We start from the raw sequence: 13594 nt of genomic DNA on the forward strand, positions 1-13594 counted from the left end.
AACTGGACACACGACTAACTACCGTGGTTGTGTAAAATTTCCATAGCAGACTAGTAATGTTAATACAAAAACTGGTAATGATTAAGTTCCACAGGGCAAAGCCAGCTATAGTACTTCTAATATACCTCCTTGGAACTTTCTACGCAACAGTTCTTAAAAGTAAAATTTCTGAAAACTCTGTACCTAAAATGTCGAAAGCTTTTAAAAAATCAAGTACTGGGCCTAATTTTGGTTTGTTATTAAGTATGTATAAAGATATCCATAATCTGGTTAATGAAGTTAAAATATGTTCTCTAGTCTTTCTCTGAATGAATATTATACGAAAAATCTCAGCTCATATTCTTGAACTGCAGAAAACCGAAAACTCTATGATAACCTTTTTGTACAGGATGGCGCAGGGAAACAGGAAATTTCGAAATAACGTCATTTCCACGAATAAATTCATAAAACTAGAAATTTATTAACGAAAGTGCATGTATTCAGCATGCTATTTATGTTTTTACAATCAAAACGTCCAAAAGTGTCTCTTTACATTTTAAAGATGACATCGGAAAGATGTTCTCCCATTCGGCGTTCACACTCTAACAGCCTGTTATGAAAACTCTGGAATGCGTGGTGTAGCAAATCTTGGGGAATGGCAGTGATCTCTTTTTCAATGTTCTCCTTCAGTTCATGGATTATTGCAGGACGTGTACGGTACACCTTGCCTTTAAGATATCTCCACAGGAAGAAGTCACACACACTAAGATCAGGGGATCTGGCAGGCCATTCAATGTCACCATTACGTGAAATAATAAGTCTTCCAAACAATTGACGAACTGCTTCCATCGATTGTCGAGCAGTGTGTGACGTGGCTCCGTCCTTCTGAAACCACATGTTTTCGATGTTAAGATTAAGCTCGTACAGTCTCGATGTAAAGAATGTTTGAGCCGTTGGAATGCCACCTGGAGGTTTCTTTCTCAAGGCAGATCATGTTTCTTCAAAATTACGCACCCACGTTGTAATCGCATGCGCAGATGGGACACGTCCATGACGTCCAAGCTGGTAATGCTGTCGAAATCTCTGCGCGGCAGTCGCACTATCACCATTTTTATAAAACGCTCTCACAGCTACTGCACGTTCCGCACCAGTCCAACGATCCATGATTATGGCAATGCACTCACAGCAACTTTGCACAGTTTCGAACAACTTCCGGCTCTACAGTGCTGCCAACTGTAACGTTCAAAATTTCCCGTTTCCCTGCGCCACCCTGTACTTGTCTCAATATTCGAAGATGTATTTAGTTCAACCAATGTAAATAATTTTAAGTAATTTATATGAACCTTTATTACACGGAATGCAAATTGTTTAAGCCGCAAGACTAACGAACCTCGGGGTATGAATGAGTTTTTCTCGTAGTATTATGTTTCTACAAGAACACAAACGTAGTCTTATTGATCCCATATATGTTGTCAACTATAAGGTTCATAGGTCTTGCAAGACGGGCGGAAGAATGTCACGTAGAGTTGGCACAGTTATTCTTATCAGACGCTGTATTCTCCATTACTCTGTTACAGTTCCACAGCGTTTTGCTATTGAGGCTACAGCTATTACACTCACAACAAACACTTTTATGACATACACATTAGTCTCCACTTATATCCATCTAGATCGGAACACTTCATTAATTACTACTGATCTGAACACTTTAATAACACTTGGACATCGTTTTATTATAGGTGAAGACCTAAACGCATGACACCGCGCGTGGAACTGCTATAATTCTAACAGCGCGTGAAGCATAATTTACGACTTGGCCAATGCCGCTGTGTTACGCATAGCAGCTCCAAGAACCCGAACACAGTTGTAGGGTTTATATTTATTTTAACTAACATTTATTTTAAGTTATCTTTCCTGTCTAGCCTTTACTTTTCCCTAGAATTGCCAATGCCAGAGTATGTAAATTTTAGTAGAAGGCGCAAAGTATTCAAAATTGTCAGCGGAAGTAATCTGAGTTAAACAAAAGGGAAACGAGTTCAAAAGTGTGCTTTCTTGCTTCACGAGCGTGGAGGTGGCTTGGTAGAAATTGAAGAACCACGCGTTTCGGCCTGTGTGCTTGCCTCGGTAGATAGTTAAATCTTTCAACGTAATATTCAGAAGTTTGCTGAATTATCAACGGTATCTTAGAACGCGGTTAGGTTAGTTGCGTTTTAGAGAGCCTCGTAGGTAGTCACTTGTTATTATTCATTTTCAGTTTCTTATTTTTATTTGACCGCCGGGTCGGCGTAGTTTGTGAGCGTCAAAAGCACGCATCTGTAATTTCTAAAGTTGAATAAAAAGGGATTTAAACCCTTCAAGACTTTGTGTACTTTCCAGTTCATAGCAGTCACCACTATTGTTGCGTGCAGGTTGGAAGCGCGCAACATTACACCGTTTTCAATTCTTTTCCGTTTTAATTGTTCATTGATGCTGATTGATGAAAGCTTTAAGAATTTTGCTTTTTTTTTTAAATTAATTTGCCTCAGCAGATTTTGCTGGATCTTTCAAGTGCTTAATCAGTAAGCTCGCTGAATCTCAGCGGTAATGTTAGAACGCGGTTAGGTTAGTTTAAGATCTCAGAGCCTCGTGGATAGTGATCTCGCTATTTATTCATCCAGTCATTATTTTTTCAGTTCTACATTCTGTTTCAGTTAAACCGCCGGGTCGGCGTAGTTTGTGAGCGTCAAGTGGACGCAGTGTTATTTTTTAAAAGTTGAATATAAAGGGCTTCAAACCCTTCTTACGTTTCTGCGTAAATTCACACTTAGTAGCAGTCACTACCACAGTTGCTGACAAGTTGGGGCCTCTCGATATTACACAGTATAATACTTTGTCCACAGGTATTATTGATTTCTTCCTGTTCCGAAATACCAGTAATCCACTGGATATTTCGCTGCTGGACGAGTTCTTTTTTAACCATTACCCAGAAGAATTATCTTGGACATCAGGTACTACATCACACCAAGCAAACGAACCTTTAGTTCTGACTGGTTTAAGTTCGCCAAAGCTCTGAATAACATTCATTACACTCTATCAACATTACATACGGAGAATGACATTGATAGTTTGTTAAAGGATTTCACTGATGCAAAAAGTCCAAAAGTTATAGATACCCAAAAAGTTACTAGTATTTTTTTATCAAATGCTTGGCCATTGACCATCAGATTCAACACTTCTTTACAGCCCAAACTCTTCAAGTGGAGAGTTTACAGCCCAAACTCTTCAAGTGGAGAGTTTACAGCCCAAACTCTTCAAGTGGAGAGTTTACAGCCCAAACTCTTTAAGTGGAGAGCACACGTCCAGATGAGCAGCTCATAAACGCTCATAAAGGTGAAGTAGTCAGATTGATACGAAACAAATGAGCAACAAGGCAGTCATGTACAGGCAATAGTCTAAACTCAGCCACAGCAGTAGCCCGAGGACAGTCCGAGACACAGTCGGCATTTAATAGCACCCTCCATGACTTATTTTCAGTAGCACTAACAACAGCATTACGAAAGAATCTTTACAAATCCTACTGATTTCAAGTTTAGCAGAGTGAAAAGATTAGGTCTCTAGAAGACCTTTGTAGAATATCCGTACCTTTTTTTTTTTTTTTTTTTTTTTTTTTTTCCAAAAGGTCCGCCATCTCATTTTCTCCAAGGGCCACAATGTGATGGCACCCACTAAAAAGCAAACTTTGTCTGAATTCTGCTCAATAGCTTCCTGCAGCTCTGGACACGAAAACTGTTTCCCTAGGTTACTTGCTATGGCCTGAAGAGCAGAACTTGAGTCCGATAAAATTACAGCCTCATCAAGAGCAAAGAGACAGGCAGAAAGCTATTGAAGGACTAAACGGATAACCTCGACTTCGCCGTCAAAATGCGATGTATGAGAGCCAACATATGTAAGTAAAAGTAAAACAAATCACAGAAAACACCAACACCAGAGCCTGGGTGAAATCCAAAAGAGAACCATCAGTGTAAATATGAAGCCCCGTACCAGGAGGATAACAAGTATTAGTGGTTTTCAAAGCGAAGGAAGAAGAGCAGTTGTGCATAGGTCGTTTTTCCTCGCATTCAAAGTCAAGTGAAATCTGACATCGAGAACCATAAACTCCTGTGGACTTATAAGAGTTAACAATTCATAGGCCTTGTCGTTAATGACATTATTTTGAGTTCAAAAGTTATGGATGTCAAAAAGTTACTAGTAAAGCTGTCAAAAATCTTAGACTGAAAAGAAGTGCTGAACTTAGAAATCTGGTGAGGCAGAGGAACACAGCACCGAGGTATTTCCAGAGGACAACAGATCCACCCGATAAGCAAAAACGTAATCGATTCAGTAATACTTTTATATAACTTATGAATATACAGTCGCAAAACGACTGGATTAATTATTTAAATTCAGACTCCACAGATGAAATTTCTATCTGGAGAGCTATTTCTAAAAACAAGAAACGTTACAATCAAATTCCTCCCCTTAAAGGTCTTTATAAGATCCATTACATCGAAACTGAGAACGCAGAACTTTTAGCATCGCATCTGAAATCTCAATTTTTCACAACTAGCATTCATGACACAAAACAGGACCCATAGTCTCTGATTTTCACTCTGGATACATACCAAACCCACTCGCAAACAACTTTGTTCCAATTCGGCCGCCAGAAGTTGACTATATTAAAAAGCTCAAACCACAAAAAACAAAAGGCCTGATGTGGAACAAATTATCAGCAAGATGGTCAAAATTTTCACTATTAAGTTCAACTTAAAGCTGACTAAAAACTTCACTGTTATTATGAGATAGCAACACTTTCCGGAGACATGGAAATCTGAGACAGTCACGTCAGTCTTGAAGCCGAAAAAGCAAGCTACGGAGCATGGATCGTATAGATCGACAAGTATTACATGTCTAAGAAAACTGATGGAAGCGGCCCTTTTGATAAGAATCGGGAAACACCTGGATGAAAATAACATCCTAATCCCGCAGAAATTTAGCTTTTGGAGCAATTTATCCACGTCTCACCAGCTCTATAGAGTAGTGGAGTATCCTTCGACATAGTGAAGGCTTTCGATCGTGTCTGGTTGGACGCACTAATCTATAAAATACACAATCTGGGCTCTCCGGATAACATTAGACACATAGTTAAGTCCTACCTAACAACTAGACACTTTATCGTTCATATTTCAAGCACCATTCTTCCCGCAGAGCTGCTTTATCAAGCGTACCACAGGGGTCCTTATTAGACCTCAAATTATTTAACATTCAGATTTATGTGAACTACATAAACACACCTAACCCTACACTAGCAATGTATGCTGATGACAACAATCCTTTTACAAAATGCATTTCTTAATTCAGATATTCAAGACCTCCAAGACCACATGCAAACATTGGAGACTTGGCTAAACAAATGGAAAATTCAGGTCAACATAGATAAAACTATAGCAATAATGTTCACGAGAAAGAATAACATAGACAAGGAGCTGCAATTTTATGGAACTACCCTGCTTTGGGCTACACAAGACTCTTATATTGGGATGATCCTCACACGTATTGCTGCAATCCAGAAGTTTCAAGAGCGTAAAGCTAAGCTCTACTCCTTCACTGCTCGAAACAGTGTTTCATTGATAGATAGCAAGTTACTCATTTAACAAAACCATTTTGCGTCCTATGCTTTGTTACGCGTGGCAATCTTCTGTAGTTCAATAGAAAACAGTTCATTCTGCGTAGAATTTATCAACGCGCCCTGGTACGTTCGAAATAACGTTAATCACGAGGAATTGAATATCATTCAGCTCTGTACATTTTATCATCAAATGGTAAGCAGTTTTTATATTAACATGAAAAATATCTACAAGGTCCGGCTATTAATTTCAAGGACTCATGGATTAACTCAGAAGAAAAAAGGTTAAACACATAGCCATTTAATATGATTCAAAGTAATCCCCATGAGCCGTAATGCACGTCTGTGCTTGGCTGTACAAATTTCGGAAAGAAGTTTTAAAGTCCTCTTTTGGAATGCTCTTTAATAGTGACGTTACAGTTTTCTTGATCGCTCGACATCCTGAAATCTTATTCCCTTCAGTGAATTTTTCAGCTTAGGAAACAGAAAAAAGTCTGCGGTTGCTAGGTCTGGAGAGTATGGTGGATGCTACATTTCAACAGCACCATGCTGGGCTAAGAATCACCTCACAGGCAATGCAATGTGTGGGCGGGCATTGTCATGTAGCAGCAGCCAACTCCTATTTTGTTGAAAATGAGGTCTCACTCTACGAATTCGTTTTCGAAGTAGGCCAAGAACTTCTGTGTAGAACTGTCCATTGATAGTCACGTTAGGAGGAAGAAATTCATGATGAATGAATCCATCGCAATCGAAGAAAGCGATTAACATGGCCTTGATTTTGGACTTTTCAAATCGAAATTTTTTCTGCCTTGGTGAACTTTGAGACCGCCATTCGGAACATTGATGCTTGGTTTCAGGGTCATATTGATAACACCAAGACTCGTCTCCCGTGACTATCCTATCCAGAAACGCAGGGTTAGTTTCAGCGTTGTCGATAAGTTCGCCACATGCGTCCAGTCTCAATTGCTTTTGTTCGTCCCTTAAATGGTGAGGAACGAATCTGGAACAAATCTTGCGTTTTCCTAGGTCTTGCGTCAAAATTCGCCGAACTGTCTCTTTGTCCATGTTCAATTCATTGGCGAGTACTCTAATAGTCAATCGACGATCACATTTCACCATATCGCGAACTTTTTCAATTGCTTCTGGCGTGCATACGGACTGCGGCCGACTTGTGTGCGGATCATCTTCGACGCTTTCGCGCCCGTCCCGAAAGCGTTTAAACCATTCAAAAGTTCTTGAGCGGGATAATGCTTCCTCGCCGTAAACTTGTTTTTAACATTTCGTAGGTTTCCGTAGCTGTCTTGCCCAATTTGAAGCAAAATTTACTGTTAATTCTTTGCTCCATTTTCACTTCGAGAATAGGAATTTAAGAGCTACGTTTTAGTGCGCCTTTCCACGAGAACCACTTACTTCAGAATGGCGCCGATTGCACTGCACATGCGCAAGAAAACGCTCTTCAATCTGCAATCATTAGCGCCATCTTCCAACTTTTCGTTCTCCTAACAGTTACGTCAGTCCTGGAAATTAATAGCCGGATCTTGTATAATTCTGAAACTAACTACCATATAAGAACACGAATAACAAAAAAGGCATATGGCAACCAGTAACGTATTGGAAAATTAATGCATTTTTGTGTTTGTACTATCTATTACGTAAGTTTAATCAATTATTGTCTGCTTTTTTGTATTTTCTGTAAAGACTGTATCTTATTTCTCAATGGCTTTGGATGATTCGTATTTATTATGTATTAGACACCAGCTTAACAGCTTTCACTTCCCTTTCTACTTATTCCTCTTAATTTTATAATTCCTAATTTAAAGTCTTAGTATTGATTTTTAAAAAAATTATACTTCATAACTTAAGCTACTCATAAGTTGTTTTATTTGAATCTATTTAGCAAACTTTTAATACTTATTCGATTAAGAGTAAGGCTTTGTGCCCAGATATTCTAGTGTCTGCCACCCTTTAACAAAGGAGTGTGCAGAGATGACGACACACGTGACGATCGTAAATAGAGGGAGGGTGAAAATATATTGAAATTCCCATTTTAAAATAACAGATTATAGTCGTCATTGTATTGGGATTAAAGGTCACAAACCATTTTTCACGCAAGACACTATTACAGGCTTTAAATATTTTGCCTTCTGTACAGAACTTTGTCGTTTATTATAGAATGCAGAAAAACGGAAGAACTATCCTCTGTGGAGGGATAACTCATACCTTAAGGGACTATTCGATTTTTCTAGGAAAAAGGAAACTAATTCTCGCCACTAAAGCAAAATCAATTTCTTTTAAAGGTAATTCCAGAATGTAGTTAAGTTAAATTCTACCTGAACTTGAAAACATTTTTAAGAATATTTTTAACGTTTCCAATTATTAAGGGGTTAAGAATATTTTTAACGTTGCTTATTAGTCAAAGAAGCTTCAGAAATCTTAAAATGATAATAATAAAAAATAATATGCAAAATCTCCCTAAAAGAACTTTACTCTTTGCTTCAGGTGAAATATCACTGTTTTCTATGTAAAACATAAATTAAATAACCAACTAGATACTGAAAAAGTATTCTTCCGATTATATTTAATTAAAATTTACAAACAATAAGTATAAAGGTTTCATTATTAATGTAATTCTTTTCATATTAATTTTAGTACTTTTTATATTACTGCAGAGTGATTTGCTATGTATCAAAAAGGCTACTTTCTAACGTTTTCGTTTAAAAATTATAAATTTTTACACGCATAATCTGAATACATAAGATCATGATTAAAATAAGAGATACAGAATGCTTTTATATAGTTACATTTGTTGAAGAGAGACTTACATGCGATGCAATTAATTGAGCTATACACAGCGGGTACTCATTTACTCTTTGCCTCAGCATAACTCTGGTTTTGACACAGGTATCAGAAATATGGAATAACAATAAATGAGAAGAAAATGTATCAAGGAAGCTAAGAGGAAATATACTGATTAAAACTGAAAATGCAGGAAATAATTTTTGTTTTCGACATACCAAGGAATTTGAAATATTGAAGTTCGTCTGTGATACATCCCGTTTAAGTGAAACGTGGGGCATCTATCATAAATTAAAATGATAATGGCTTATACATTTGACAATGCAATTATATTAATAGATTTATTATTTAGGCGCTTCACGCTTTTATTATTAGCGATATAAAACTATAGATGAATTCTGTAAATAGAATTATTTAATCTATTATTTCCATTAAACTCTAAGATAAAGTATTTTTCTGCTTTAAGTACATTATTTATCATATCCATTTTAAATAAAAGTTTATTATGTAAAAATTTCTTTTTTTAATTCTGTTTAATTTTCTGTTTCTTAGGTCTCAGCTACATGTTACCGGTGATGAAACTTTTTGTCGATATCAAAACACAAGCAATAAATTAAGAAAATTATGAAGTACTGAAGAATAATTGAATATCATTCAGAGAATGAAGAAACCACTTTGAACTTTCGGAAATTAGATTAAATATTAATTTACTTTACAGTTTACTTGAAGCTAAAATGAAAATATCTGATGTGGACATTTCATGTCTTCCTTGTAAGGCCTATAAAATTATACGCACTTTTTGTTTTGTTGCATTTCATTTAAACTTATTTCCTCTAATTTCATTGAGATATATTTCTAACTAGCTTTACCCGCGGCTTCGCTCGCCTTAATGTTCTTAAATAAGTTTCAACAACTCGTGAATTTTAAAAATGCACTCCGCGTGAAATTTCAGTAAATACTGCTCTTCTTCAATTCAATGCCGTTTCGAGATCGAGCATAAATACAAAATATCCGCGCTTCTCAATGCCGTTTCGAGACCAATAGCCCTTGTGGGTTAACGACACCTTTGGCTAATAAATGAAATAATATAAAGTGAACGCTCTTTGAAGAAGAAAACCTATATCAAATTGCGCTTGAGATGCGCAAAGTTTCCTTCCCCTTACGCTTGCTTTCAAAGAAATTCACGTAATTCGAGTAGACCATCTGTAGATTCATGGGCCGAACAGTGACCATGTACAGCCTAGTAATTTTAATTTCTTGCATGTTTACCAGCTCCAGTTACAAATGTTTACAACATCAAGATTGAATTTAAGCTCAGAATAAAAAATGTTCATTTTTCTCCAGAATATTAAAACAAAGTTCATGCAATAACGTAAGTTCTCGTTTCAAAGAAAAATTCTTTTTTTCTTAATTTAATCACAACGCTTGTTTGCTTTAAGAAGCACGAAGCATTGCAACACGCCCTATTTACAGAACACAAAGTATTTCCATTTAGAATACTTCAATCTAGGGAACAGCAACTAAAATCCGACTGTAGCGTCCTTTCATTGCAGGGTCGATTGGTAGCAGAATCTCAGTTCCGAAAAGTATTTGGCGGCTTTTACGACATTTAATTTTGGCTGGCGTCTTTTGGCGACAAAAATACAATACGTTGGCGTGTCTCGTACGATCGGTTCTAGCAACCCTTCCGCGCGCTCCCGTCGCTAGCGAGATCACTCAAATGACGTCATACGAAGCCCTGAGTTCTAGCGTAGAAGCGTGTGGACACGAAGAAAACATAGCGTGAGGATAATGTTTGTTGCGATTGTATGGTGGAAGCCAAGAAATGTTTCCCTGATGTGGACGTTGGTGCAAGATGGTTAGAGAGACTAGGCACCTCTGGGTCGGAAATTTACCAAATACCATCCGCGAAGAACGTATTCTGGATCACTTTAAACGGTATGTGTGCTACTTCAAATTTTGGCGGTTCCCGCTGCGCAAGCCATCTTGGATATATATTCGTGTTTGTGATCACCGTTTTGTTATTCCTTCCACATGGTTTATTCTCCTTAGTTTATACCACATCTTATGTTGATTTTTTATTATGCTGGCGTATGGATTACCATTTGTGTTGGCCATCGCACGTTGGAGTGTAGTAAGTAGTACGGTGAGTCGCTGGCTGCATCGCCAAAGTATACGCGCATCTTTCGTAGTGATATTTTATTTTTATTTTCTCTATTTTATTATTATTTAGTGTATTTGCTTTTGTTTGCACAATTCATTAAGTCTATCCCGCTTAAGTTATTTTATTTTTTCAATTGTTTTGTTAGAAAGGTATTAATGTGCATAATTTTGCAGTTAAAAGTAAAATAATATGAAAATCTTGTTTTTTTAATATTCTCTGAGAATAAAATCAAAGGTAAAAGTATTTTACTAAATTTACAGGTTTTTATTCTTGAATGCCAAAGTGAGATTTAGATAAATTAGTTTTATATACTGTAGAAACATGTTTGTTTACTTTGAAATGAAAAGCACCGGTAAGCATGAATGCGTACATATTGATGAAAGCTTTGATAACAGTCTTTTAAAAGTTACATAATTTTTAATTGTGTAAAAGGATAGTCTTTAGTATTCATTATCTAACCATTTCTATTTTCGTGTATTCTTTTCTAAGGTGAATTCATGCCATTCGTCTATAAAATGTAATTAAATCCTAAACATTGTTTAAATTACCTTATAAACTAGTTTCGAGTAAAGGAAAATAACCGGCATGCCGCCTTGTTGCCACTCACATGTTTATATGTACGTCAACGTGTGCTATTTGTATACTTCAAACTGCTAGAATGTCGGTGATCATCGGGTGCGTAAATGTGACCATAAAAACTTTACAAAGTGATAAACATAATTATGTGCATACTTTTGTTAAAATTTATGAGGATTCAGCGACTTAAACGAGAAGTTAAAGGTTATGTCATTAAAATTGTTTGTAAAAATGCAGATATCTTAAAATAATTATTTTTTAAAAAAAGGGTGGATTTCGAATCAGATGTATATTATAAATAGTGGATGGATATATAAATACAACTAAAGTTGAGAACTGAAAGGCTAAATGACTTTGTAGATGTTAATCGTGAAATTATACTTCTGAATATTTTTATTAATTTGTATAGGTAAATGTAAATAATAATTATTTAAAAAAAAGGTGGGGATTTCGAATCAGATGTTATAAATAGTGGATGGATATATAAATACAACAAAAATTGAGAACTAAAAGGCAGAATGATTTTTATAGATATTAATCGTGAAATTATGCTTCTGGATATTATTATTAATTTGTATATATAATTATAGTTAAATGTGTTATAATTTTTGTTAAACATATCCTTATGGGAAATGCTCAAGATATTAACTTGTATATAAGTTCTTTTGGGAGTTCCAGATTTTGTTGAATTTTTCAATATCAAATCTAACAGCATTTTGAAAGATTAATCAGTTATGCTGTCAAGGAATAACTGTTTAATATGGAGAAGCATATTTGCTATGCTGAGTTTTGAGCATTTATTTTTGTAAATTATGTTCAAGAAATAAAATTAAAAGGAGTTAGCGCTTCACAAAATTTCAGATCATGCTTTTAACCTTAATCCATTAAAAGGAGTAGAGTTTCATTTAAGTGCAACTTTCTGCAGTATTGAAGGTGTTTGTTTAATGGGTAATTTTTAAGAACAGTTTTTTTTTTTTAATGTAACGATGAAAGCCATTTTTATTACACTCACTTTGATCTAGCATATTGCATATATTGGTAAGTAATATTGAAATAAAATTTGAGAATATAAAAGGCTATTAAGTTAAAATAAGAAATAATGTTGTTTCGGGGAAGAAAAGGGCTGTATAAACATTGCAGCGGTTATATTATGGCCGCGCTTGCCTTGCTCGAATTTCTTCCCGCTCGCACGTTGTGCTTGAAATCGGACGCCATTTGCCTTTGCCGTTTCTTCCTCCAAACACGTTTTCTCAACTCGCTGTGCTACGTTTTCATCATTGCATTCTTTGTTCTACGAGAGACAAAACTCTGTTGTGTGGGGCTTTTATGATATAGTTGTTCGTTCGTTGGAATAAAATTTCTTATTAGGAATAACTTTTTACGTTTAGTATGCATAGACTTATGTACTCTTAGAAAAGCAATGGAAATGTACCCGGGAATCTCTTGGAAATATCGACGCATGATTCTAGAGTTGAGATGTAGGTGTAACTGCTTAACTATGTTCAGGTTTCATTATATCAGATAATTTTTAAACAAGCAGATAGTTTGTTTTAAAAATGAGAATTTTCTACAAATACGTTTCCCATTGTAATTTGTTGATTTGCGTTGAGAATTGTGTACTTTTTCATTGGAGCTTATGTAATTTTTATGTAAATATGGGAAACATTTTACATAAAAGTATTAACATAGCTTACGCTAGCAACTAGGATTTTACCGTTCACTCTTTAAATTGTTCCAAATAATAAGATAATTTTTATAATAAAACAAATGGATTGATTATCTTTAAAAATTATTTAAAAGTTTATGGGAAGTCTGTACTAGAATGAGAGGGTAAAAAAATGTGTCTCATGAAATTCTGCTCCAGAATAGCCGCAAATAATGCTAAACTGCTGTGTCAGCAGCATAAAATTCCCATCAGTTGGCATTTAATAATGTATATGTGAAATCTTCCTCCTGTATCGGCTGTAGTAAAAATTGTTTTATCATTACTGTTATTTGTTGTATATTAATATCTGTACGAACTAAAATAACTAAAATAAGGAGAGGAAAAAAAGAGAATAGAAATACGTGCGTTTAATTATCTTACCCCGGAATGTTCTTTATTGAACGGGGTGGGAGTTCAAAATATAGATTTAATTATCCTGATGAGATGTGTGTATGTGAGGACTATGTTGATATCTTAGAAGTTAACAGAGTAAATCTAGTAGTTAATTTGTTAAAAATCGTTGATTTTTTTTTTTTTTTTTTTTTTTTGGTGTGTCTGTAGAAAATTGAAATTTTCATAATTGCATTTTAATGCTACATCTTAGCATTTTTATACTATTACCGGTTGCTTATTCTATAAGTCTCTGCATGCAAGTAATGATTACCGAATTTTTGATGCTTACTGAAATAAATATCGAGACCGATTCATTGTTGATTGGATTTTTACGTGTAAA

At 35.5% G+C, this 13594-nt stretch overlaps 1 protein-coding gene across 1 annotated transcript in view; it reads left to right on the forward strand.

The window, feature by feature from the left end:
- The first annotated feature begins 10150 nt into the window (after positions 1–10150).
- The window catches only part of LOC118184954 (uncharacterized), a 256390-nt gene continuing 252946 nt past the window's right edge, over positions 10151–13594 (forward strand). The window contains exon 1 of the mRNA XM_035354747.2: positions 10151–10354. Coding sequence (XP_035210638.2) covers positions 10272–10354 — 83 coding nt within the window. The 5' untranslated portion in view covers positions 10151–10271. The remainder of the gene's footprint in view (positions 10355–13594) is intronic.

This window comes from Stegodyphus dumicola, chromosome 4 (genome assembly GCF_044657685.1).
Source record: "Stegodyphus dumicola isolate Sdum_Otavi_A_Nest chromosome 4, ASM4465768v1".
Classification (NCBI taxonomy): Eukaryota; Metazoa; Arthropoda; class Arachnida; order Araneae; family Eresidae; genus Stegodyphus; species Stegodyphus dumicola.